Genomic DNA, 27,339 nt, shown 5'->3' with positions numbered 1-27,339 from the left:
AGATTCCAGACAGAGACCCTTACACTCAACAAAATCTTTGACGCTGAATTAACAGTTGTGTATTCCTTCAAAGCTGAAGTTTAGTCTTTTTTTTCCTACAGCTGCAGTCACATCACCTACAGTGCCTGTAATGAAGGATGTCCAATGTCCTACAGGCTGATGGTTCCTGTAGAAGCTGTCTCTCCCCTGATGTCCAGTCCTCTTCCTGGTGGTGAACTTCAGTACATGGAAAACTAGTACATCTACCCCTTTCTGTCCATTCTTTCATTCACAACACTCTTTGTTTTGATTTCACAAAGTGTAACACTTACTCTGAGTTAGGGGACAGATCCTGTCATTGCTTCGCTTCTCCCCATTCATAGAACGTGGTACATACTGTGAAAACAATGTCAGTGTTGTGATAGAGGATCAGGGGCGGACTGACAACTCATGGGGCCCCCGGGCAATAGGGGATCATGGGGCCCCTGTTTCCTCGCCCACACTCAAACCACACCCAAAAAAGCCTATGAAAGGTACCAAGGGGCATCTCATGGGGCCCCCTACTGACTCCGGCTCTCGGGCAGTGCCCGAGTTCCCAAATGGTCAGTCAGCCCCTGTGGAGGATAACTCCTCCATCACAACCCAGAGCGGGGGGGCTTTCTCAATGTTAGACCCAAAATTGTTAACTCGCAGCATTGGAAGTTCAGCATCAGGAAGAGGACAGGGCACCAAAGTAGAGAAGATTTCTACATGTACCATCAGCCTGCAAGCAGTGGAAAATCCTACATTACAGGTAAATGATGTGACTATATCATTGGAAAAAATGTTTTATTCAAACATTTAAAAATCATGAAAATGTATTTTTTACAGAATACATTTTATTTAAGGATACATTTTGATCATGCTTTGCAAACCATACAAATAACACATATACAGAGGTGGAAGGCAGCCCCTCCTCTCAAAAAGCATATGCAGCTGTCCATAATGAATGTCCTAAAGCATGCAGCTAGTGCCTAAATTAACAAATAGATACTAAAAATATATAATTACAAATGATCAATACTAATAATAAATAAATAAGTACCAAAATCTCTATTTATATCTTCCTCTATTTCCATATACAGTATATTAACAATTATTAAATACTAATGATAAATAAATAGCAAATAAATGCCTACATATTTATTTATATCAGCTTCTGACCAACTTCTGCATGGCAGCGCTACTAGGAAGAGGGAGAACAAAGCATAGGAGCCAATTAGCCTCAGCTGCATTGCACATGTGCTTACAGGGGATATGCTGACAGAAGGAGAGAACAAAGTGAGCAGAGCTGGTGGCTTTGTCAGTTCATTGCTTTTCCTTCATTGTCCAGTAGGCTTTGGGTGGGGGAGGGTGATTCAGCTGTATTCTATAATGGTGAACTCAGGCGTTGCCCTTCTGGTGGTGCTGTCTAGCACAGGTGTAAATCACAAATGCGGCTGGACAGAATTACAAATCACTTGGCAGATAAGACAGGTCATTTTTAGGCATTGCTTCTGTATATTATGAAGAGCTGGAAGGGGATTGGGTGAGGTGATACAGAGGCTTTCAGACTCTTGTGTAGGACTTTGTACCTTCTCTTTCAAGCAATGTACAGGATGTAATTGGCAGGCCAGTTATCAGTGGCCTCTCTGCTTTTCATACCACAGCTCTTTGTCTTTTACAGCACTTGTTCTGGATCTTTGGATCTCTTTCCAGCAGCGATGGGTCTTCCTGACGAAGGTTCAGTGTGAGTTGGAGATACAGCTTCCCAATCTGGAGAAGGTGCGTGCCTTTTCCTGTGTATCTCCTTACAGTGTCCTTGCAGAAGGTTGTAGACTTTCCCCTGCCATTCAAACTGAACTTGCTTATACACGGCTCAAAAGAATTAAAGGAACACTTTGAAAACACATCAGATCTCAATGGGGAAAAATGTCATGTTGGATATCTATACTGATATGCACTGGGTAATGTGTTTGGATCGTAAAGATGTCCCATCGTTTGATGGAAATTAAAATGATCGACCTACAGAGGACTGACTTCGAAGATCCACCAAAAATCAAAGTGAAAAAAGGATGCAGCAGGCGAGTCCATTTTGCTGAAATTTCATTGCAGCAACTCAAAATGGTAGTCAGTAGTTTGTATGGCCTCCACGTGCTTGTATGCATGCCTGACGACAACATCGGGGCATGCTCCTAATGAGACACAGAATGGTGTCCTGGGGGATTTCCTCCCAGATCTGGACTAGGACATCACAGAGCTCCTGGACAGTCTGAGGTTCAAGCTGGCGGCGTCGGATGAACCGAAACATGATATACCAGATGTGTTTTATTGGATTTAGGTCAGGCAAGCATGGGGGCCATTCAATAGTATCAATTCCTTCCTCCAGGAACTGCCTGCTTACTCTCACCACATGAGGTTGGGCATTGTCATGCATCAGGAGGTACCCAGAACCCACTGCACCAGCGTAGGGTCTGACAATGGGTGCAAGGATTTCATCCCGATACCTAATGGCAGTCAGGTTGCCATTGTCTAGCCTGTAGAGGTCAGTGCGTCCCTCCATGGATATGCCTCCCCAGACCATCACTGACCCACCACCAAAACGGTCATGCTAAACGATGTTACAGGCAGCATAATGTTCTCCACGGCTTCTTCAGACCCTTTCACATCTGTGACATGTGCTCAGTGTGAACTTGCTCTCATCTGTGAAAAACACAGGGCGCCAGTGGTGGACCTGCCAATTCTGGTGTTCAATGCCAAACAACCTCTGTGGTGCCAGGCAGTGAGCACAGGGCCCACTAGAGGACGTCGGGCCCTCAGGCCACCCTCATGAACTCTGTTTCTGATTATTTGGTCAGAGACATTCACACCAGTGGCTTGCTGGAGGTCATTTTGTAGGGCTCTGGCAGTGCTCATCCTGTTCCTCCTTGCACAAAAGAGCAGATACAGGTCCTGATGATGGGTTAAGCACCTTCTATGGCCCTGTCTAGCTCTCCTAGAGTAACTGCCTGTCTCCTGGAATCTCCTCCATGCTCTTGAGACTGTGCTGGGAGACACAGCAAACCTTCTGGAAATGGCATGTATTTATGTGCCATCCTAGAGGCGTTGGACTGCTTGTGCAACCTCTGTAGGGTTCAGGTATCATCTCATGCTACCAGTATTGACACTGACCCTAGCCAAATGCAAAACTAGTGAAAAACAGTCAGAAAAGATGAGTAGGGCAAAAATATCAGTGGCCTTCACCTGTAAAACCATTCCTGTTTTGGGGGTCGTCTCACTTTTGCCCATCTAGTGTACCTGTTGTTAATTTCATTAACACCAAAGCAGCTGAAACTGATTAACAACCCCCTCTGCTACTTAACTGACCAGATCAATACCCCAGGAGTTTAATTGACTTGATGCTATGCTCTGATTAAAAAGTGTTCCTTTACTTTTTTTTGAGCAGTGTATATTGCCTTCCCTGGTTGCTTCCACTCAAACTCATCAACATGCTAGCTATATTAATAAATAAAACCTTCCTGTTTTCATTGCATACCTTTTTTTTTATAACGAGCAATGTTCGAGTCAGTGAGTGTAAAGTTGAGGTTTATTCTCCTTATACTGTATCTTGAATTCCCTTGTTCACTCCCCCCGCCTTTCCCTATCAATATGCCAAAGAAATTGATTAAGAAAAATCGTTCTGTTTTCATTCCATACCTTATTTTAGACTCTGTGACATTTTTACTGGGTTTTAGTCAGGGGTGGACTGACAACTCATGGCCCCCCCGGGCAATAGGGGATCATGGGGGCCCCTGTGTCCTTGCCCAAACTCAAAAAAGCCTATGAAAAAGGTACCAGGGGCATCTCATGGAGCCCCCTACTGACCCCGGGACCTCGGGCAGTGCCCGAGTTTCCAAATGGTCAGTCCGCCCCTGGTTTCAGTGCTTCTCTATGCCATGCAGACAGATCATGGCTGATGGGAGGGGATGACAGGGTGCTGTACATAGCTTCCTGAAAACATCACGGCACTCTACCTCAGTACTCCTTTCAAGAACCCTCAGTCCTGATGCAGTGGGCTGGCTATTAAGAGGAGTTATGTAAATAGGAAAATGCCTTGATGAGTGGATGTCAGTGTGGAGGAGAGGGCATTCCTAGGCAGACGGTATTTGCAAGCAGCCCACCCTAGGTAACACTCACATTAGATTTTGAGATGCATGTTCAAAAAAACTGGAATCCAATGAATGAAAGGGGTAGGTTAGGGATAGTCAGATTGGGGAGCAATGGCCTACATGCTGCTCGACATCATGCTACTGGATATCCTCTAGCCAGCAAATAGGACTCTAGCTGACGTATTGCAACTTCTATAAAGTTGAGATGCTCACAGCGTGGAGTGAAATTAGAGTAAGCAATTCCAGGACAGGAGAGGAGCCTGTCCAAGTATGCAAGACTGAAAGAACAGCTGGAATTCAGTTTTACATTATATAGAGAGTCTTGAATCTGTCAGATAAACTGACTTCATTATATGTGTCAAACAAACTACATAACTGACCTAAAGAAATCACCAGTTTGGTCAGTTCAAGTAATATTTCAGTTATAGATGAGATCTGATGGGGCAGAGTAGACATTAGCTTCATATATGTCTTTGTTATTCCAGCAATGTTTTCCCACCTTAGTTCCTGGCTCTGTTTCCACCCACCTGGATTTGGGTCTTGCCACCTATCTAGGAGTTTTGGATGTTCCTGCCCACTTTAGTATAGGACCTTTTACAGTAATCTAATAAGAGTCTGATATTTTCTTCTGGTAACCATTGTCTACATTGGAATGTGGTTAATATTTTGCTTTACAGACCTATGGAGACCCAACTGTAACAGGGTGTCAATTTTATCCTGCATAGATCCTGTCATATCCCCCAGTCAGCCTTTGTGTGTTGCTCTTTTCTGTCATCTGCATTCCTATATTAAATGTTCAACTCATCATGTCCTCTTCTTTCTCGTAGTTCCTGCCCATTGACCAGACTTTCCGCTCATTCCTGGAGGTGTCGCGCCAGGATCCTCTGGTTTTGTCCATCCTAGATACCAGAAGAAAGAGGGATCACCATTTTTATGGTGAAGCTTTATGTTCTACTTTTCGTACAGGAATCAATGCCATGAAAGACATCATAATAAACATGGCAGATGTACTGTATTCCTACCGCTGTGCATTTCCACGTCTCTTCTTTTTGGGTGATCAGGATTTGGTGGAAATTCTTGCAGCCTCTCCAGAACCTTCTGAACGTCTGCCCTGTGCCCTCTTATGTTTCCCTCACCTTACTGATGTGACTTTTGAAACCCAGTCCCCCAACTTGTCTGCATTTCCCCTCTATAGCAGCCAGGCATTAACTGTGGGGGTGATGGGGAGCTTCCAAGAGATGCTGACCTTCAAATCTGCCATTCAGTGGAATCCAAAGACTGTCTCCTGGCTGATAGAGTTGGAGAACCGGCTGAAGGACAGTATCAGAGATCAGCTGGAGCTTTGTCTGTCTGAATTCAGGAAGGAAAGACATGAGGGTACAGGAAAGTGGATAGCTAGGGGAATATCCTATCCCTGGCAGTGCTTGGCAATCACGGAGGAAGTGTTGTGGTGTGAAGATATAGAGAAGGTCCTCCTTACTGACCAGAAGTCGTCTCTTAGAAACCAGTACATATTAAAGATACAGCTCCTGACTGACAGATTGACAGACTACACACAGGTTGTCTCTAAAGAAACCTTCTACAGGGAACAGGCTTTGTTCTCAGCCTGGATAATATTAGCCATACAGCAGAGGGACCGAACACTAATTCTGCTGAACACCGAGATACAGACGTTGAACTCTTTCTCCTGGTCCAAACAGTTTAAATACAGGGTTTTACCAAGATTGTGCTCTGAAGATCTAAGACATGAAGATGATGATCCAGAGATGTCAGACTCACAAACACATCCAGTATCATCATCCCTTCTCTGCTCTGTGGATGTGTGTGGCTACCATTTGCCATATGGATATGAGTATGTTGGGCTGGACATGAGCATTGCAGAAACACCACTTTCTGAAAAAACTGCTCTTGGCCTGATAATGGGTCTACACCATTCTCAGTGTGTAGCTATGATTGGCCAAGACAATAGTAGCAGAATCCAGACTTTGACAGTTCTAGGCACTGCTCTTGGGCGCCATGTTGAGGTGTTGAAATGCTGGTCTGGATTAACGCTTAAGAGACTTACTCAGCACCTCCAGGGAGCTCTGCAAAGTGGGGCCTGGCTTGTTTTGGGTGGGGTGCATACATTAAAGAGTAGCATCCAGGCATCACTAGGAGAGCTTCTTCAGGAAATACAGTCTTCCTGTCAGGGTTTGATGGGGGGAGAACAGGTCATAGATCCTTCCAAAGTACAAGGCAGTATCCAGTTAAATGGATTAACAGTACAGGTGAATCCGGGTTATGGTTGCTTTGTGACTCTTCCTGACATGAACAGTTCCTGTCCCCTCCCACAGAATCTTCGCCTCCTCCTCAGACCAGTGTCTCTCCGCTCTCCTGACCTCTGCTCCTCAGCAGAACTTGCATTTCTTGCCGCAGGGTTCCAGGGACATTTCAATCTGGCCCACAAGATAGCAAGATTTTTTCAGCTAGCCCAGGAGTGTGGGGCTGTCTCTGCAGACAAAGCTTCCATCCTTATGAAAATCATAATACAGAGAGCCATTTCTATATTAAAGATAAACACGTCTTATAGAAGCAGTGAGAACTGCAGAGAAGATAGGGCATCGCAGGGAATGACTAAAGAAACTGATTACAGCCCTGTAGATCCACATTTCATCAACTCCAGAAATAATACTATGCGCACTAACCTACAGGAAGAAAAGAGCATTATGATGGCAATCTCCACATTGTCCCTATGGTCTAGTCTTTCAGTATCACAACTCGCTCATCTTCAAGACATCCTCAAAGGTATATTCCCAATTTACATACCACCATTTAATGCCAGCAAGGACACTGCTCTGTGGAGTGCCATTGCTCAAAATTTGCAAGAATCTGGCCTTGAAGTCCATGCAGAACTTAGTAATAATATTTGGCAACTTTTTCAGGCATTTCAGCACAGTTCTGGAGTTGTTCTGACAGGTCCACCAGGTGGAGGAAAAACCACTTGCTGGAAAGTTCTCCATCGAGCCTTTAATCTCCTTGCAGACCATGTGGACCCTCTGGAATCTAATAAAGCCCTTAATGTTCACAATGATGACAAACGCCAACCAGTACACATTGTCCACCTCTTTCCCAACAGTCTGAGCCCTACAGAATTCCTGGGTGGAGAAAAAGATGAGGAACACACCAATGGAATTTTCTCCAACATTCTCCGCAGGGCAGAACGAGAGTCTTCAACACAGAAGTGGGTGATACTTGATGGTTCTGCAACCCCAGGATGGATAGAGCCAATTTCCTGCCTATTCGGCCCACAGCCAAAACTGACATTGGCCAGTGGACAGCGGCTTCATATCAACAATTGTATCAAACTGTTATTTGAAATGACTGATATGTCAACACTGAGTCCTGATGTATCCACCGTATGCAGCGTTGTACACTGTGGTGGACAGGAGACATGGAAGGTGATACTTAGAGCCTTCACATCCAGCTTATATGTAAAGTACAGAATCTCATGGAACACACAGCACCTTCTCCGAAATCTAAGTGATAGTTTGATACCCAAAACTCTTTGCTTCCTTGAGCAGCACTGCACCTCTGCTTTATACCCTCACAGTATGCAATCTATGAACACAGCACGTGGTGTACAAGAAGTCTCCTCTTTCTGCGCAATTCTCCAAGCTCTGATGGATCAGCGTCTCCTGAGGATCTCTGCTCAGACATCTGAAACTCCAGAGCTTCTACAGGAAGCTCCTGGTGTCGCAAAGGTCATTGATGAGTCCTGGTTAACCAAAGAACCCCCAGCTGGTAAACAGCTTAGCTGGTAGAAGGTGAGGCTTGGTGTATTGTCATAGATTTTCACTCTTTCTCTTTTCAGGCATTGCTGGAGGTCATCTCCCTGAGTCACCAGGCTGTTCCCACCAGGACATAACAGACAGTAGCCACCACTGTGCACAAACCTACTTCCTTTATGCTTTTATCTGGGGGTTTGGTGGACACCTCCATCCTAAGTAAGTACAGACCTCATAGGGACTGGCTGTTGTGTAGTTGTTTCCACTTACTGTGTATTTTAACAATATTTCTTTATTGGGTTTATAATAGAGCATAAAGAAATATATGTACAAATATATGGTCTGTGACAATTAACAAGGGTATGACATGCATCACAAAATGATTTGTCATTAGTTTCTTGAAAACATTGCAGCACCCTGCCTCAGTGCTCTTCTCAAAGAATGAGGGATAGGCAAAGGATGGAGGCAGTGGGCTGGCTCTTGGGGGGAATGATGCAAATATCAAAATGCCTTTATACGTGGATGTCCATCTGGGGCAGTGGCAGTTCTAAGGCAGGATGCATATATAGGCAAAAGTAATACCCATATGGGATGCTGAGCCTCCATGATTGAAACTGAAATCCCATGACAGAAAGTGGCAGGCAAAACACAGTAGGGCTGGGGAGAAGAGAGCTAAATGCTGTTGGATGCCCTCCAGCTAGCAACTAAGGCAGGCTTTATCTGACTTGGTACAGCTTCAAATGCACATTGTAAGAAACTCGCAGTGTGCAGATAATAGAGACTGAAGGGAAGGCGGGAGTTCAGCTTTAAGTGGTTGTAAACCCTTACATATACCCAGTGAAGTGACTGGCCTTGGGTGATACACAGAGATGAAGCAAATCCTCCTACAGAAGTTGTACCTGTCTATCTACAGCCGTCTGTCCTCTACATCCATTCAAAGTGCAGAATTTACACAGGATCTCTCAGCTTTGAAAGCAGGGGGCGGGGACCTGAAGTTACATCAGTGAGGAGAGCTCTGAGAGCTGATTGGAGGGAAGAAACACACCCCTCCTCCACACATCTAACAGGAACACAGCTGAGGCTGTCAATCTACTGGAGGTCTCTCCCTTGTCAACCATTTTTCTCTTGGTGCCAGGAAAACTTGTCAGAAGTGGCGCTTAGATCAGGGGAACAAAGCAGTGAACAGAAATTACGCTTAGTGTTCTGAATTCAGACACACACCTTAGAGGGATATGCCTTGTTCATATTTCATGTTTGAGGTTTATAACCACTTTAAGATGTATCCCTAAAGTGAGTTATTATTCTTTTATGAATATTATGGAAGCCATGTTTGCCTATATGTAGTAAAGTTAGTTTTATAAAACTTGTCGTTGATTTCCCTACAATCTCTGATACAATTTGATTAACTCAGATCCATAGTGATCTCATTGATACCCACTTCACTCCAGGTGATGTACTGGTATGTCACCCAACTTTGGGTGGGTATGCCAAGAGGATGCCTGCCAATTTGCTGCTGCATTGCTAGCACAAGCGCCTTCCGTGGTGTTCTCGGGCTCTCCCGTCCCACCAGTTCTGCTGGCTGACCATGGAGCTGGTTGGGGACTGGAACGGCCCCGATCATCTCAATGGTCTGAGAAACCGGAAGTGATGAGCATTTTGTCACTTTTGGTTTCGCTGGATGTAAACAGTGCCTTTTTAAAATTGGGAAAGCATCTGATCACACTGATCTTGGCTTGATGAGATGCTGTTAAGGGCAGAGAAGAGATCTGGGGACTAACACCCCGGTTCACATCAATGCAACCCCAAAGTCATGACACCTTGAGGTCCAACTATGATCTACTTCATTTCCACTTGCTGCCACTTCAGTGCGACTTCAATAATAGAGGTCAAAGCAAGTTGCACTGCAGTTACACAAAAATAGTGCAGGAATCTTTCGAGTTGCTGTAACATAAGTCACAGTGATTAGAACAGTTCCATTGAAAGTAAAGACTGAAGGGAAGGCGGGAGTTCAGCTTTAAGTGGTTGTAAACTCTTACATATACCCAGTAAAGTGACTGGCCTTGGGTGATACGCAGAGATGAAGCAAATCCTCCTACATAAGTTGTACCTGTCTATGATGTGCTACTTCATTTCCACTTGCTGTCACTTCAGTGTGACTTGAATAATAGAGGTCAAAGCAAGTCGCATTGCAGTTACACAAAAATAGTGCAGGAACTTTTTTCGAGTTGCTGTGACATGAGTCGCAGTGATTAGAACAGTTCCATTGAAAGATATGGAATGTAACTTGTCATGTGACTTCCAACTAGCAAGTCGCATTGATGTGAACCAGGGCTAATAGACCCCTGATCTCTCAGTAAAGAATACCTGTCACTGCCTATTGTTATCATAAGGGATGTTTACAAGAAAAAGAAAAAAAACCTATAAGGACAGTGTAAAAAAATAGAAAATTTATTATGCTCGTGCACAAAGGCGAACACACGCGTTGGTCCTGCATCGATACGTAAACAGCTATCGCACCACACATGTGAGTTATCACCGAAAATGTCAGATCGAGAACAATAATTCTAGCACCAGACCTCTTGTGTAAATCTAAAGTGGTAACCTGTAAAGGCTTTTAAAGCGTCACCTATGGATAACAAAAAGTAGTATTTCACCATTGCACAGGCGTGCACAATTATAAAGCGTTACAAGTTTGGTATTTATTTACTCAGTGTAAGATCATCTTTTATATTTTACCAAACAATTGGGTATTCTATTGTGTTTTGGTGCATTACAATTTGTTTCAAATGTTTGTTTGTTTGTAAATTGCATTTGAAAAACCGCTGCGCAAATACCATATGACATAAAAAAATTGCAAAACCCACCAATTTATTCTCTAGGGCCTCTGCTTTAAAAATATATAATGTTTGAGTACTTTAAGTAATTTTCTAGCAAAACAATATTGATTTTTACATGTAAACAAAAATGTTTTGAAATTAGGCCCAGTCTAGAAGTGGATACTCAATATCAAAGGATATGAATAAGGCAACCTATTTATCTGTACTGTCGCATATACTGTACATAGAAGTGTGATGTTTTAAAGGATATTTGAAGGGTTTCTGCTGTTGACGTTCTGAGAGCTCTTTACCCATTTATGCTTTCCATTTATCCATTGTATAAGCTAGAGAATTACTTTAACCACTTGCCGCCCAGCCACTGTAGATATACGGCGGCAGGGCGGCACTGGCAGGCAAAACCACGTTTGTTTTGTAAACAAATAGGGGGGCGCGCGGGAGGCACGCCGCCGCCCTATCTGTTCCGCCGATCACCGCCGCGGATGTCAGTAGCCAGGTCACAGCCGGTCCTTAGCGGCTGTTTCCCGGCGATCGGCGGTAAACAGTGACAGAGAGCACAGCTGCAGTAGCTGTGCTGTCTGTCACTTCCTTGTCAGCTCGAGGATGAGCTGATCGAGACAGAAGAGTTTCTCTCTCTCAATCAGCCTTGTCCCGCACAGTACACCCCCCCCGCCCCCTAGTAAAACACTCCCCTCACTCCTATAACCCTTCCCTGCAAAATAAAGTTAACCCCTTCCTCCCCAGTGCCATTTGTACAGTGTCAGTGTTTTTCTTTTTGCACTGATCACTGTATTAGTGTTTTTGGGGATGTCAGTGACCCCAAGTCAGTACCCCCCAATGTCAGAATGGCCGCCGCAGTCCCGCCATAAGTCGCTGGTCGCTGCCATAAGTCACTGATCGCCGCCATAAGTTGCTGATCGCCGCCATTATTAGTATAAAAAAACCCCTAAAAATCCCAGTATCTTTCCCGCCATTTGTAAACGCTATAACTTTCACGTAAACCAATTAATTTACACATATTGTTTTTTTTTTAGCAAAGACATGTCGCAGAATGCATTTTGGCAGAAATTTATGACTAAATTTGATTTTTGCATTTTTTTTACTGGACATGTTTTATAGCAAAAAGTCCAAAATATTGTTTTTTTTTTCCTCAAAATTGTCAGCCTTTTTTTTTTTATAGCGCAAAAAATAAAAACCGCACAGGCGATCAAGTACCACCAAAAGAAAGCTCAATTTGTGGGGAAAAAAAGGATGTAAATTTCATTTATGTACCGTATTGCATGACCGCGTAATTGTCCATTAAACTAGTGCAGTGCTGTATAGCAGAAAAATGGCGTAAATTGCAGTATCTATACCATAGTTTGTAGACGCTATAACTTCCACACAAAGCAATCAATATACACTCAATGGGATTTTTTTTTTACCAAAAACACGTAGCAGAATACATTTTGGCCTAAACTTATAACCAACTTTGAGTTTACTATATATTTTTTATAGCTGAAAGTAAAAAATATTGTTTTTCTTCAAAATTTTTGGCCTTTTTTTGTTTATAGTGTGAAAAATAAAAAGCGCACAGATGATCAAATACCACAGAAAGAAAGCTCTATTTGTGTGAAAAAAAGGATGTAAATTTCGTTTGGGTGCAGCATTGCATGACCGCACAATTATCAGTTGAATTAGTGCAGCGCCGAGTAGCAAAAAGAGGCCTGGTCATTAAGGGGGGTAAATCCTCTGGAGCTCAAGTGGTTAAGCAGGTGATAGTGCTGTATGCCAGGTAGATGCTTTTACAATGATTGGTAGGATCTTCTAAAAAGATATGTAAAGCGGTACTGATATGGTAGAAAACAATGTTGTGATAGGCACAGAGTAAAACGTGTAGCTGAGGGTACATATAATGGTCCTAAGATTTTATAGATTAGAGTGGAGAAAGTCTTTTGGTTGCCAGATTTGAAATAGGAAATTGAAAAAATGGATTTTGTGGGCCAGGTATTCGTTTTTAAGTCAGTTATAAAATATTACACATGCTTAAACAGTAGAAATGTTTTATGAGAAGGGCTAGTGAAAGTTGCTGTAAGTTCTGTAGACTTCCAGAAACCTCAGTTGAATCATGTAGTGCCAAATTTATTTTTAGGTAGGGGCACTCCACCTTTATCAGTTACTAGTAGTGCTATCAGATTGTTCCCAGGAAGGGAATGCTATTCTATAGTCACCCAAAGTTTATCTAGACTATGGAGCCAGCAGAATTTGATTTTGTCTAAAATATAGCTTGGTAATGATGGTGAATATCAAGAAGCTCTTGTACACCCAACAGTTTCCCAGGTCAGAATATTGAATATGCATTTGGCTTTGAGGTATTTCGAGACTTGATATACACCATCAGCCATAACTTCATTACCACTGACAGGTTAAGTGGATAAAATTGATCATATCCTTACAATGGCATCTGAAAGTGGGTGGGATATATTAGGCATCAAGTAAACATGTCCCTGAAGTTGATGTATTGAAAGCAGAAAAGAATGGGCATCGTAGTTTGTTGCAAATGAGGATATGTAGCTGCAGACAAGTCAGAGTGCCCATGCTGACCTGTGTCCACAGCCAAAAGTGCCTAAAATGGGTGCATGAGTAACAGCGCTGGACCATGGAGAAATGGAAGAAGGTGGCCTGGTTTGTTCAATCATGTTTTCTATTACATCATGTGCATCTCCTACCTGTAGAAGAGATGGCATTGGGATAAATAGTGGGAGGAAGACAAGCCTTTGGAAGTGTGATGCTTTGGGCAAAGTTCTGCTGGGAAACATTGGACCTCCCATTGCTACTGACCAAGTACACCCCTTTCAGCAAGATAATGTACCCTGCCACATTGCAAAAATTGTTCAAGAATGGTTTGAGGAACACAACATTCAGTTCGAGGAGTTAACTTGGTTCCACATTCTGCAGATCTCAATCCAATCAAGCATCTGTGGGATGTGCTGGAAAAACAAGTCCAATCCATGGAGGCCCCACCTTACAACTTACAAGATTTAGGTGAAAGTGTTTAAGGATCTGCTATTGGCACCTTGATTCCAGATACCACATATCTTCAGAGGTCTAGTGACGTTGATGCATTGGCAGGTCAGGGCTGTTTTGGCAAAAAAGGGGGACCTTCTCAATAATAGGAGGGTGGTCATAAAGTTATGGTGGATATATCTTGGTTAGATGTAAATTTGATTGGGTATGGAAATTGGTAAGATGCAAAAAAAGTATAATAATTTAGGAAGCATAGCATTTCAAATGCCACAATTCTACCCGATAGGAATAGTTAAAATGTTCATAATGTTTTAAGTTCACAGGGGAGAGCATCTAAAAATAGTTTTTAGTTGAGTTAAAAAATTTGAGATCAGCCAGAAAGGATGATGGACCCAATGTATTTTAGGGTCTATTATTCCCAAGTATAAGACAAATGAGATTGGAGTAGTTTCTGAGTGAGATAGACATTCAGGCCAAATATTTGAGATTCTGATGCATGTAGTTGTTATTAAGAATATCACTGATTGTTTTAAGTGTTTCTTGGATGGTCTGAAGAGAGGATGTGGGTTTTCTAACCATTAAGACCACATAGTCTACGAAAAACCCTATTTCTCTTCCGTTCAATGAACACAACCATTTTTCATGACAGATGGGTTTTCTTGGTCATGAGTCTACTTCTATTTGGATTGAATCTTATAGATTGGGCTAAAAGCTGCATGAGCAATGTGAAAACTGAATCTTTCAAAGGTCAGATAAGGAAAGAGCCAATGTATCCTGTTCAACATTTTCTCACTGTCTAGTGTAAGAAGGTGTTTCACTAAGCTCTGTGTGTTTAATTACATCATTTTTAGCCATCTAGTTCTATCAGGGGCTTTCACTCTCTCTATAAACCCAACTTAGTCAGGTGCGTTAATAGTTCAAAGTATACCTAATAATCTTTTGGAGATAATCTTCATGTAAATTCTAAAATCTGAATTTAGAAGTGAGATGGGTCTGTAATTGCATGAAGCAGTCTTTTCATGACTTTTGGATGGTAACTATGGTGGCTTCTAGTATCACTTTAGAGAAGAAAGCTGTTGTTGTGGGCAAGGACAGGAGATGAAGGGTGTTTAGAAAATGATTAATCCAGTCAGGAGTGGACTGAGGAACAGTGGGTCAGATTCTAAACCATAAAAATTGCTGAACATGTTTGTCATTTCTTGCAGGTTGACTATTTTGTTGAGGTTGCTGAGCTCTATTACACCTACTGTACTTTAAAATCTGAACTGAAATGTGAAGAATGCTTTTGTCTTGTCCACTTTGCTGACACGTATGGTTGAGTGTTGGGAAATGTTTACATTGTTCTTCATTGTAAGGTAATCCTTATATTTTGGCGTGACAAACAGGGAAAGGGAAGTCAGTAAGAGTAGGTGCACAAAATATATATGATGCCTAACAGAAGATGGCTTTGAAACTAGGGTCAGTATGTCTATGGCATGACATACTGTAGATGTGTGAAAATCTTAAGCATACACTACGTTGCATCTTCCTTTCTGGCATCCTACAAGGAAGCCTAGGCTATTGATTAAAGAGACTTCATTCCTGCTTTCCTGGTGGTTTCAACTAGATACTGGAACACTGCTGAATGACTAGGCTTCTGGTAATGAGGTTGACACTGATGATGGGCAGTCATTCCTTTGTATTTACCCCTTAGGGTTCAGTTTTGTGCAGGTCACTACCTTGTATTTGTGTCCCCAACCCCTGGAGCTTACACTCCAATGTTTTTTGTTGTACTCTGCAGACATCGTTCTGAATTCGACACATTTTTTCGAGTGTCTCTGTCAGATTTTGCACTACAAAATAAGATTCCTCCAGACATATCAGTGTTTGAAGTGACGCCGAGCACAGATGGGACCAATCTCACACCCTGTCCCAGGACTCTTCTACCACAGGTGACTGCCATATAAGATGTAATGCATGTCTGGTGTGTCTTAGTGTGTCCATCTCTTATTCTCATTGTCACATAGGTGTCTCTTTTTTTTCTCCCCAAGCCGTCCCTCTGTCTGTCTCTCTGTGCAGTCTCTTTCTTTCTCTCTGTGCAGTCTGTCTCTCACCTCTCACTGTTTGTCTTGCAGTCAGAGAGCCCCCTGTATGCAGCTCAGTTGCTGGCTTCCTCTGGACACCCGCTATTATTAGTGGGGTCTTCTGGTAGTGGGAAGACCACCTTGGGGAACTCAGCGATTCCACATGGATCATTATCTCTGAGGATTTCATTTCATTCAGCATTAGAGGCTGCATACCTGAGACATCTCCTTACAGTCAAAAAAGAAGCCCCATCTCCTGTAGGACTAAAACGAGTCCGACCCCACCAAGTCTGCAATGTTTTCTTCCTGGATGACTTGAACGAAGCAGGAGCCGGTAACTCCATCTATGTACTTATATATTAACAGTCATCTGCTCTTAAAGCAGAACTAAACCTGTCAATTTAAATGTTTCCCAGAACAGCTACATTCAAGGCATGCTGTGAATGATAACTATCACATTTTCTTGTGCTCGCAATCAAACTGTTAAGCAACAGTCAAATCATTGATGACATAACGGTTCACATGTATAGCACCGTGGCACACTGCCTAAGATAGCAGCTTCCTTAACTATAAAGGTTGGGAGGATTTATTTCCACTTTATTATACTAAATTGTGAAGTCCCTGAAAATGCACACACTTTATGCATACTGAAGTACTGCATTAGGGTACTTGAACATTTCCAGGTGCAGCAGTTACACATAGTAGGACTGTTTCTCAAAGTGAAAAAAGAATGGTTTATGTTTCCTCACAGCCTCTAATTCTAATACTAGCTGGAGAATGAGCTGTCCATACTATTCACTGACACCTTTCCCCTACCTTCATACTATCCCCTCTTGCAGCTACCCAGTCCCCATTGTCCATACTACATTCTTTGGTAGCTCCCCACCTATTGTCCACACTAAATTCTCTGGTAACTCTCACCCCATTGTCCACACTGCATTCTCTGGTAGTTACCCACCATTGTCCATATTACATTCTCTGGTAGCTCTCCCCCCCATTGTCCACACTACATTCTCTGTTAGCTCTCCCCCATTGTCCACACTACATTCTCTGCTCGCTCTCCCCCAAATGTCTATACTACATTCACTGGCAGCTCTCCCTCCATTGTGAATGCTACATTCTCTGGTAATTTTCCCTTCATTTTCCACACTACGTTCTCTGGCAGCTATCCCCCCCGTGTCCACATTACATTCTCTGGTAGCTCTCCCCCCAATGTACACACTTCATTCTCTGGTAGCACTCCCACACCATTGTCCACACTGCATTCTCTGGTAGCTCTCCCCCCATTGTCCACACTTCATTATCTGGTAGCTCTCCCTCCATTGTCCACACTGCATTCTCCGCTAGCTCTCCCCCCATTGTCCACACCACATTCTCTGGTAGCTATCCCCCCAGTGTCCACAGTACATTCTCTGGTAGCTCTCCCCCCCAATGTACACACTTCATTGCCTGGTAGCTCTCCCACGCCATTGTCCACACTACATTCTCTGCTAGCTCTCCCACGCCATTGTCCACATTACATTCTCTGGTAGCTCTCCCCTTATTGTCTACACTACATTCTCTGCTAGCTCTCCCCTACAATTGTCCACGCTACATTCTCTGGTAGCTCTCCCCCCATTTTTCACACTTCATTCTCTGGTAGCTATCCCCCCATTGTCCACAGTAAATTCTCTGGTAGCTCTCCCCCCAATGTACACACTTAATTGTCTGGTAGCTCTCTCATGCCATTGTCCACACTACATTCTCTGGTAGCTCTCCCCCTATTGTCTACACTGCATTCTCCGCTAGCTCTCCCCCCATTATCCACACCACATCTTCTGGCTGCTCTTCTTTCAGTGTCCATGCTACTTCCAGTGTTAGCTGTCCCCTTATCATCCATAATACTTTTTTGGCAGCTTTGCCCCTCTGTCCACGTTATATTTTCTGTAATTTTTCCCCCATCTGCCCCTTCACTGTCCAAAATGCATCTGCTGGCAGCTTCCCTCACCCTCTACGCTACATCCCCTGACATTTATTCCTCCATATTACATTTGCTGTCAACTCTTCCCACAGTGTCCACACTACATACTATGACACCCCTTCTTTCCTTCTTCCCCACATTTAGAAAAATTAGGCATGGTCAGTTAAAGTGGAACTTAGGTCCACTGTTCTTGCCTCCCCTTTAGCAATGCAACCTTCCACAAGCTGACATCTTCACCTGGTCTTTTCGGTTCAGCATCTTCAGCCATCTTGATTGGGCAGCCTGGGGTGACATATCTCCCATGCATGTGGTAATGCTGGGAATGTACACTAAGCTGTGCATGTGCTGTTCCATGTGCTGTTCCATGTAAAAGAGGAGCTGGTGGCAGAGTCGTTTCTGCAATATACTTGCCAACAATTTTTCTCAGTAAGGCTATAGTTCCATTTAAAGCAAAGCAGATGACCTTGAGGTGATCTAATTATTATGTATAAATATATCCAAGGTTACTGTAAGGATCTGGCAAACAAACTGTTTATCTCTAGGACTGTGCAGAGGGAACACTATGGAATTCTTTATCACATAAGATAGTAATGATAGAATTAATAGTGGAATTTTGAAAGGGGCTTGATGATTTCCTTGAAATCTTGTGAAATCCACAATTATTATTTCTAAAGGGAAATTGGAGAATATTTTGATCCAGAGAATTGATACGACTTCTTTTGTGGGGTCAAAAAATATTTCTCTTTTTCCAAATAAAAACTGCTGCAGTGTGTGCAAGGTTCAGCTTGACATGACTCTGTTTAAATATGCAACTAGGTATAATGTATTTTAATCATCTTTTTACCCACAGATTCTGAAGGACAATCCCATCCTGCTTTAGAGGTGGTACGTCATGTTCTGTCAGACCCATCTTCCTCACCATCTAGTACCTTCCTGGCCACAGCAAGTCCTCCTGATTATGGCTCCCATCCCTTGCCTCCGAGACTTTCTCGCTTGTTTTCTGTGCTTGTTCTGGCTCCGTTTGGACCAGAGATCCTACTCACTTTGTTAACTACTCGCTTTACTGCGTGGCTGAAGAAATCGGCCCCTGCTCAGCTTCCTAAAGAGTTTGGAGAAGCCTTGGCTCTGGCCTCCATCCATCTCTATCAGAAAGTCATCCAAGCTCTTCCTCCAAAGTACTGCTTCTCCCTGCATCACCTGCATAAAGTTCTCCAGAGTATGACCTTCCTGTGCTCATCACCAGGAACACATCTATCAGTACAACTTTCTGTTGGTGCCCCTAGCCCCATTCTGACCAGATATAGTGTTGTCCGTCTTTGGATGCATGAAGTGTTGCGCGTATTTAGTGATGGTCTGCATACTCAAATGGACAGAGAGATGTTCACAGTTCTCCTGCAGGATTGCACAGTGGAGGCATTCTGCAGTCAGGAGCCCATACAGAACACTGCAGATGAGGACACCCTGCTCTTGGCACTTTCCTCAGATGTACTGACAGAGATATGTCAATCGTCGGTTGAAACCAAGGAAACTAGAGGAGTGGAAGAGCTGATGTGTGAAGACCAAGCATTGGAAAAAACTGAAGAGACACAATTAATCACAAATACAGATGTGAGTACGATTACAAGTCATGTTTCTTCCCCATTGACTGAGGAAAAAGAGAGTCTACTTCCTATTGAACTGGTCTTAGGAGATCAACACATTGAAGAGCTACATTTCTGCCATGAATCCCCTCATGGTACCATAGAGAAAGTAGACTCTCTGACTTATAAAGAACGCCCACTGAACACCATCACCACCGTACAGACTCAGGACCTGACTCTAAGTCCCGCTGACCAGCTGCACCTGACCCGTCTGAAACGAGCACTTCTTCTACCTCGCGGGCACTTAGTTTTGCTGTCACAGCACCCAAGCCTTGGTAGAAAAAGCCTGGCAAGACTAGCAGCCCAAATCACCCATTGTACTTTACTGGAAATTAGCAGCAAAGAGACAGCAGAGGAGTTCCATGCTGTGGTCAGAGAGGCCTGTTGGACGGCTGGGGTCCTGGGAACTGCCACAGCTATTGTAGTCGATGAGGGCACCCCACAGCCATCTCTGAGAGAACTAGAGGTTCTGATACGTGAAGGTACCTTTCCAGGACTGTTCAGCAAAGATGAAGAAGAGAAATTAATGCACGCTGTACTACAAATAGAGAAGAACCGCAACAGGCCTACTGGCAACAGAGCTTTGCAAGAGAGGTGAGTGTACATAAGAAACAGAGCTCTGTAGGACAGAAACAGACACCTGTGTCTTACAGATACCTGACCATAGAGTGATATGGGACATGGAGAAAGAAACATGGGATAGAGAGAGATATGGAACAGATAGAGCAAGAGAAAAATAAAGATAGAGAGAGACATGGGACATAGAGAGACATTGTCAAGACACAATGGTTGGTCGCACAAACAACAATGTAGCAGATAAAATCCTTTATTGGAATCCTTCACAAACAATGTGGTAAGAACATCACAGTTCCAAGACTGGACAGAGAAACAGTAGACGCGTTTCACACGAACACGTACCTAGTCACTACATTGCACAGAGAGACATGGAATATGCAGAGAGAACTTTGGGACATAGAGAACAACATGGAACATGAATAAGAGATATGGGACATGGAAAGCAAAATAGAGCATAGACAGAGAGTCATGGGATAAAGAGAGAAACATGGATAGGGAGATATAGGACACTGGAAGATACATTAAACCTAGAGAGAGACATGGAACATGGACACAAATATGGGGCATAGAAGGAGACATGAATCATAGAGAGAGACATGGAACATGGACACAAATATGGGGCATAGAAGGAGACATGAATCATAGAGAGAGACATTGAACATGGACACAAATATGGGGCACAGAAGGAGACCTGAATCATAGAGAGAGACATGGAACATGGACACAAATATGGGGCACAGAAGGAGACCTGAATCATAGAGAGAGACATGGAACATGGACACAAATATGGGGTATAGAAGGAGACCTGAATCATAGAGAGAGACATGGAACATGGACACAAATATGGGGCATAGAAGGAGACTGAATCATAGAGAGAGACATGGAACATGGACACAAATATGGGGCATAGAAGGAGACATGAATCATAGAGAGAGACATGGAACATGGACACAAATATGGGGCATAGAAGGAGCCATGAATCATAGAGAGAGACATGGGACATAAACAGAGAGACATGGGACATAAACAGAGAGACATGGGACATAAACAGAGACCTGAGACAAGTAACATGAATAGAGAGATATGGGACATGGATCATAGAGAGCAGGGCCGGATCTAGGGGGTGCTGAGGTGAGCTGCACCCTCTCAGATTTCAGTCCTGGCCGGCAGGACTAGTGAAGGAGGAAGGGGGGGGGGGAGCTGGGGTGCAGTGCACAGCCTCAACATGGCTACACAGTGTCCTGCCCCTCTCCATCGTACTGCATCATTCATTGCCATGGTGCAGAGGGCAAATCATTTGTCATTCGTTGCTATGGTGATGGCGACTGGCCCATTAAAAGGAATAATGTTATTCCAAGGTAGGGATTAAGAAGAGGAGAGAAGTCCTGCTTCTTTGCAGACATGCTCAGACTTCTGCTTTCTGTCATGATGCTGCAACCGCATTGAGGATTTGAAGGGAGGACTAAGGACTCTATTGTGACTCTGATGTCACGGGGATGACACTGATGTCAACAAAGGTGGATTCCAATATGAAAGGGGAACTCTGGCATGATGGGGACTGGCTCTGATGTGACGGGGTGACTCTGATATGAAGAAAGAATACTGATCTGATGGGGGGGACTCTTGATTTAAAGGGAAAATTCTAATGTAATGGGGGGACTCTGATGTGAAGGGAGAACTCTAATGTGAAGGGGGGCTCTAATGTGATGGGGAGGGGGGCAGGGAACTCTGATGGAGATAATAAACTGAAGGTGTGTTGATAGTACACCCTCCTGACTTTTTTTTACTGCACCCCCAGATCAGACAGGCTAGATGCAGCCCTGTGTACAGCATTGTCATTTCCTGATTATGTGATTGGATGACTATAACTGTACCTCTGGGATCCACGTATGTGTGGCCAGCCCTTTCCTCTATCTGCAGCATGCACATGCACTTGCTAGCTCATCATCTTTTGGCTATAGCTGGTCAGGCACATAGGCAATAGAGTGCATGAGTGTATTAGCATGCATTGGTGCGGGTGTGTTAGTATGCATTGGCTTGCATGCTAACATACCTTTACCCAACTCTGCATGCTATTTAATCCTGATCCCTGAACTCTGCACACTACTTAATCCTATCCCTTGAACTCCTCCACATTACCTAATCCTGACCCCTGTACTTTGTGCGTTACATACTCCTGACACCTGAACTCTCTGTGTTACTAAGTCATGATCTCTGAAATCTGTGTTACTTAATACTGACCCCTGAACTCCATGCATTACTTACTCCTGACCCCTGAACTCTGTGCATTACTCTCTCCTGACCCCTGAACTCTGTGCATTACTTACTCCTGACCCCTGAACTCTGTGCATTACTTACTCCTGACCCCTGAACTCTGTGCATTACTCTCTCTTGACCCCTGAACTCTGTGCATTACTCTCTCCTGACCCCTGAACTCTGTGCATTACTTAATCCTGATTCCTGAACTCTCTGTATCACTTAATCCTGACCTCAAAGATCTCTGTGTTACTTAACCCTGACCCCTGAAATCTCTGTGTCTCTTAATCCTGACCCCTGAACTCTGTGTACTATGTACTCCTGACCCCTGATCCCTTTGAGTTATTAAATCATGGCCCCTGAAATCTCTGTGTTACGTAATCCTTATCCCTGAACTCTATGCATTACTTAATCCTGACCACTGAACTCTGTGTGTTACATACTCCTGATACCTGAACTCTCTGTGTTATTAAATCCTGATCCCTGAGCTCTGTGTATTACTTAATCTGAATCCCTGAACTCTGTGCATTACTTACTCTTGACCCCTGAACTCTCTGTGTTACTTACTCCTGACCCCTGAACTCTAAGTTACTCTTGACCCCTGAACTCTCTGTGTTACTTACTCCTGACTCCTGAACTCTCTGTGTTACTTACTCCTGACCCCTGAACTCTAAGTTACTCTTGACCCCTGAACTCTCTGTGTTACTTACTCCTGACCTCTCTGTGTTACTTACTCCTGACCCCTGAACGCTGTGCGTTACTTACTCCTGACCCCTGAACTCTGCTCTTTACTTAATCCTGATCCTGAACTCTGTGTGTTGCACAGCCCTGACCCCTGATCTCTGTGTTACTTACTTTTGACCCCTACTGGCTTGTGGGCATGCTCATTTTAAAAATCTGGTAACCTTAGGTTAGGTAGATTTGATATACAATAAAAAGTTGGATACATTTATTATTGACAGCAGGTGACACTGATAATTGAGTGTAATTAGATGTTGGTAGGTCACAGTTATGAATTTATATCTAGCCTCATGGCTGAGCTGATTGCAAGAACAAAAAAAAAAACTATGAGTCAAACTTTTGCTTTAACTAGGTAAAAGTAGATACAAATCCACCTTGCTTTACAGTATATCAGATTTCAAATCTCTTTATTTGGAATATTATATAGGTGTGGGAGCAATGGGTTGCCCCAAAGTGGGAGGAAGTCTTTTTTTTTAATCAATTTACAGTTCAAACAGGATGGAGCCAGAGAGTCGAATGATTTCCCAGTGGATGATGGTATACTGTATTTGACCACAGGATGGCACCAGACAATAGAATGATTTCCCAATGGGCGATGTTTTACTTGTGTTGGACCACAGGATGGTGCCAGACAGTACAATGATTTCTACTCTATGGTGTCATCTTATGGTCATATACGGGTATAACATCACCCTTTGGAAAATAATTCTCTTCTCTGGCACCATCCTGTGGTCAAATACAGGTATAACATTGCCCATTGGAAAATCATTCTGTTCTCTGGCGCCATCCTGGGGTCATATACAGGTATACCATCATCAATAAGAAAATTATTTTCTCTGACGCCATCCTGGGGTCATATACGGGTATATTATTATTATTATTATTATACAGTATTTATAAAGCGCCAATAGTTCGCTCAGCGCTGTACATTACAAAAGGGAGACAGAACATGTGACAGAACAATACCAATACAATGCAAAACATGAGGGGATCAAGGGCCCTGCTCTTTCGAGCTTACAATCTAGGAGGGAGGGGGTGGTGGCACAGGAGGAGATAGCTGTGGGGGATGGAGTGGTAGGAAGAGTGGAGGAGGTCAGCAAGTTAGCAGGGGGTGGGGTAGGCTTCCCTGAAGAGATGGGTTTTCAGGGTGCGCCTAAAGGAGAGGAGAGTAGGTGATAATCTGATGGGTTGGGGCAGGGAGTTCCAGAGGATGGGTGACACCCTGGAGAAGTCCTGGAGGCGGGCATGGGAGGAGGAGACCAGGGAACTAGAGAGAAGGAGGTCTTGTGAGGAGCGGAGTGTGCGTGCTGGGCGGTACTTGGATATTAGGTCAGTGATGTAGTTCGGGGCAGTATGGTGGACAGCTTTGTACGTCAGCGTTAGGATTTTGAATTTGATCCGTTGCGCAATCGGAAGCCAGTGGAGGGATTGGCAGAGGGGGGTGGCGGAGACAGTGCGGTTGGAAAGGTGAATGAGTCTGGCAGCCGTGTATAACATCACCCATTGAAAAATCATTGTTTTCTGGCACCATCCTGTGGTCAAATACGGGTATAACATTGCCCATTGGAAAATCATTTTGTTCTCTGTCACAATCCTGGGGTCATATACGGGTATAACATCACCCATTGGAAAATTATTCTCTTCTCTGGCGCCATCCTGGGGTCATATACAGGTATAACATCACCCATTGGAAAATGATTCTGTTCTCTGGTGCTATCCTGGGGTCATATACGGGTATAACATCACCCATTGGAAAATGATTCTGTTCTCTGGCGCCCTCCTGGGGTCATATACGGGTATAACATCACCCATTGGAAAATGATTCTGTTCTCTGGTGCTATCCTGGGGTCATATACAGGTATAACATCACCCATTGGAAAATGATTCTGTTCTCTGGTGCCATCCTGGGGTCATATACAGGTATAACATTGCCAATTGGAAAATCATTCAGCTCTCTGGTGCCATCTTGTGGTCAAATATGTGTACATCATCACAAGGAAACCCAAATGACAGATTTATAAACCCGTTTCTTCCCGTTTTAAAGATGATAAAGATGATTGTGAAAGATTAATTCTATGTATAACACACTTTATTGGACAGTGTGCATCAGTGTGTTCACCAGATTGAGCCACATTTGTTGCTTCCAACATCTAGGCTTCTACATCAAAGAGAAACTCAGACCTTAGTAACATCTACCATGTTTATAATACAAATATAGAATACAATACATGTTACATTTGAAGAGAATAATGACTTTTCTTTCTTTAAAGACCACTCCACCCAAAGCTAATATTTTCAGTATTTGTTAAATACTGGAGAGTCAACCCCCCTAGTTACCTCTTTTGTCACTGGGGGGACTCTGATCACACCTCCTAATTTTTGAACATGACAATGAGGGACACTCAGTAGAACGGATGTAAGAGGTCCACCATGTCGAAAAGTGCTTCCGTAATGATGACAGTGCTACTCCTTGTTGCTATGGTGACGTGTAGAAGAGGTCAGGCTTCTGTAATGATGACTCTGCAACAACCTGTTGCTATAGTGACATGTCTAGGAGAGGTCTGGCCTCTGTAATGATGACTCTGCAGCTACTTGTTGCTTTGGTGATCCTTCTAGAAGAGCTCAGGCCTCTGTAATGACGACTCTGCAGCTACTTGTTGCTATGGTGATCCTTCTAGAAGGGGTCAGGCCTCTAATGACGACTCTGCAGCTACTTGTTGCTATGGTGATCCTTCTAGAAGAGCTCAGGCCTCTGTAATTACGACTCTGCAGCTACTTGTTGCTATGGTGATCCTTCTAGAAGAGCTCAGGCCTCTGTAATGACGACTCTGCAGCTACTTGTTGCTATGGTGATCCTTCTAGAAGGGGTCAGGCCTCTAATGACGACTCTGCAGCTACTTGTTGCTATGGTGATCCTTCTAGAAGAGGTCAGGCCTCTGTAATGATGACTCTGCAGCTACTTGTTGCTATGGTGATCCTTCTAGAAGGGGTCAGGCCTCTGTAATTACGACTCTGCAGCTACTTGTTGCTATGGTGATCCTTCTAGAAGAGGTCAGGCCTCTGTAATGATGACTCTGCAGCTACTTGTTGCTATGGTGATCCTTCTAGAAGAGGTCAGGCCTCTGTAATGATGACACTGCAGCTACTTGTTGCTATGGTGATCCTTCTAGAAGAGGTCAGACCTCTGTAATGACGACTCTGCAGCTACTTGTTGCTATGGTGATCCTCCTTGAAGAGGTCAGGCCTCTGTAATGACGACTTTGCAGCTACTTGTTGCTATGGTGATCCTTCTAGAAGAGGTCAGGCCTCTGTAATGATGACACTGATGCTGTCCTTTTGTTATGGGGACAACTTCCCTTCCTGTTCCTATAGGGAAAAGTTCCCAACTTTGTGAGATGAGAAAGAGAGACACATTATAGCGTGTATTATGTAGGTGACATATGTCCATACCAAGCCTCCAGTCATGAAGACCATGAGGACTCACAATTGGTACCACGAGAACTCAATGGTTGGTTTAAAAGAAGAGAAAATAGCCTAAAAAACATTTATTGTCCAATTTGCACAAAACAAATGCACATGCAGATTCACTGGACAAATGGCTATGCAGTTTTTTTTTTTATAAAAAGACCTCTGAAAGTCCCAAGATTTGACTTTCCTCTTTTGTACAACTATAGAATGAATTTGTTGGTTCACCCCTTAAGGGGGATAATTCACAGTGATCCAAAAATATATAATTAATATTCCTTAATTTTCTAAAATGTCCAAAAAAAGTCAATGCAGTACGGACCCTGGAGGTGTTCTATACAGAGACATGAGACGGGGATTGAACCATGCACAGAGAGAGGGAGAAGAAGGAGGTAGAGATGTAAGACATGAGGAGAAAATGTCAATGTCAAAAGTGACTGCAGAGCTCAATTTCAGTCCCGTGAAGACTGAGTCCTGTGAAGACTGAGATTGAGCTCTGCAGTCACTTTGCAGCAGTTGTTTTCTTATTCCGGGTCACAATCCTGCGCAATGTCCTTTTATCTCTTTCGGTCATTTGTTTCATGTCAGTTGACCTTCTTATGCTTATCAGACGACATTTCACAAATACTGCCGTGACACGACAAATAAATTGCCAGCTTCAGTCACAGAGGCACCAGCTAAGCGGGCACCAACAATTTGCCCTCTATAAAGCTCAGTAAACTCTGACATGACTTCGTATTACTAGCAGTGCATGCAGTGAGTGAAGAAATTGAGGCTTCCCACCTGTTAGCTAGGTGTCTCATCACACAGCGGAAACAAAAGACCGTTACATCACTTACGCTTTCAATGCAAAATATGTTGTCACTTTCACACCTGAAAATAATATAGT

General features: G+C 43.5%; 1 protein-coding gene across 1 annotated transcript in view; it reads left to right on the top strand.

The window, feature by feature from the left end:
• DNHD1 (dynein heavy chain domain 1) overlaps nt 1–27,339 on the top strand; it is a 132,593-nt gene that overhangs the window by 52,582 nt on the left and 52,672 nt on the right. The window contains exons 20-25 of the mRNA XM_089671637.1: nt 1,685–1,782; nt 4,973–7,925; nt 7,996–8,128; nt 15,530–15,680; nt 15,864–16,146; nt 18,623–20,006. Coding sequence (XP_089527763.1) covers nt 1,685–1,782; nt 4,973–7,925; nt 7,996–8,128; nt 15,530–15,680; nt 15,864–16,146; nt 18,623–20,006 — 5,002 coding nt within the window. The remainder of the gene's footprint in view (nt 1–1,684; nt 1,783–4,972; nt 7,926–7,995; nt 8,129–15,529; nt 15,681–15,863; nt 16,147–18,622; nt 20,007–27,339) is intronic.

The sequence above is a fragment of the Staurois parvus genome, unplaced genomic scaffold (genome assembly GCF_062004578.1).
Source record: "Staurois parvus isolate SC_StPar_1 unplaced genomic scaffold, SC_StPar_1.0 ptg000109l, whole genome shotgun sequence".
Classification (NCBI taxonomy): Eukaryota; Metazoa; Chordata; class Amphibia; order Anura; family Ranidae; genus Staurois; species Staurois parvus.
Note: the sequence above shows the minus strand (reverse complement) of the source record. Positions and strands in the feature narration are given on the sequence as shown.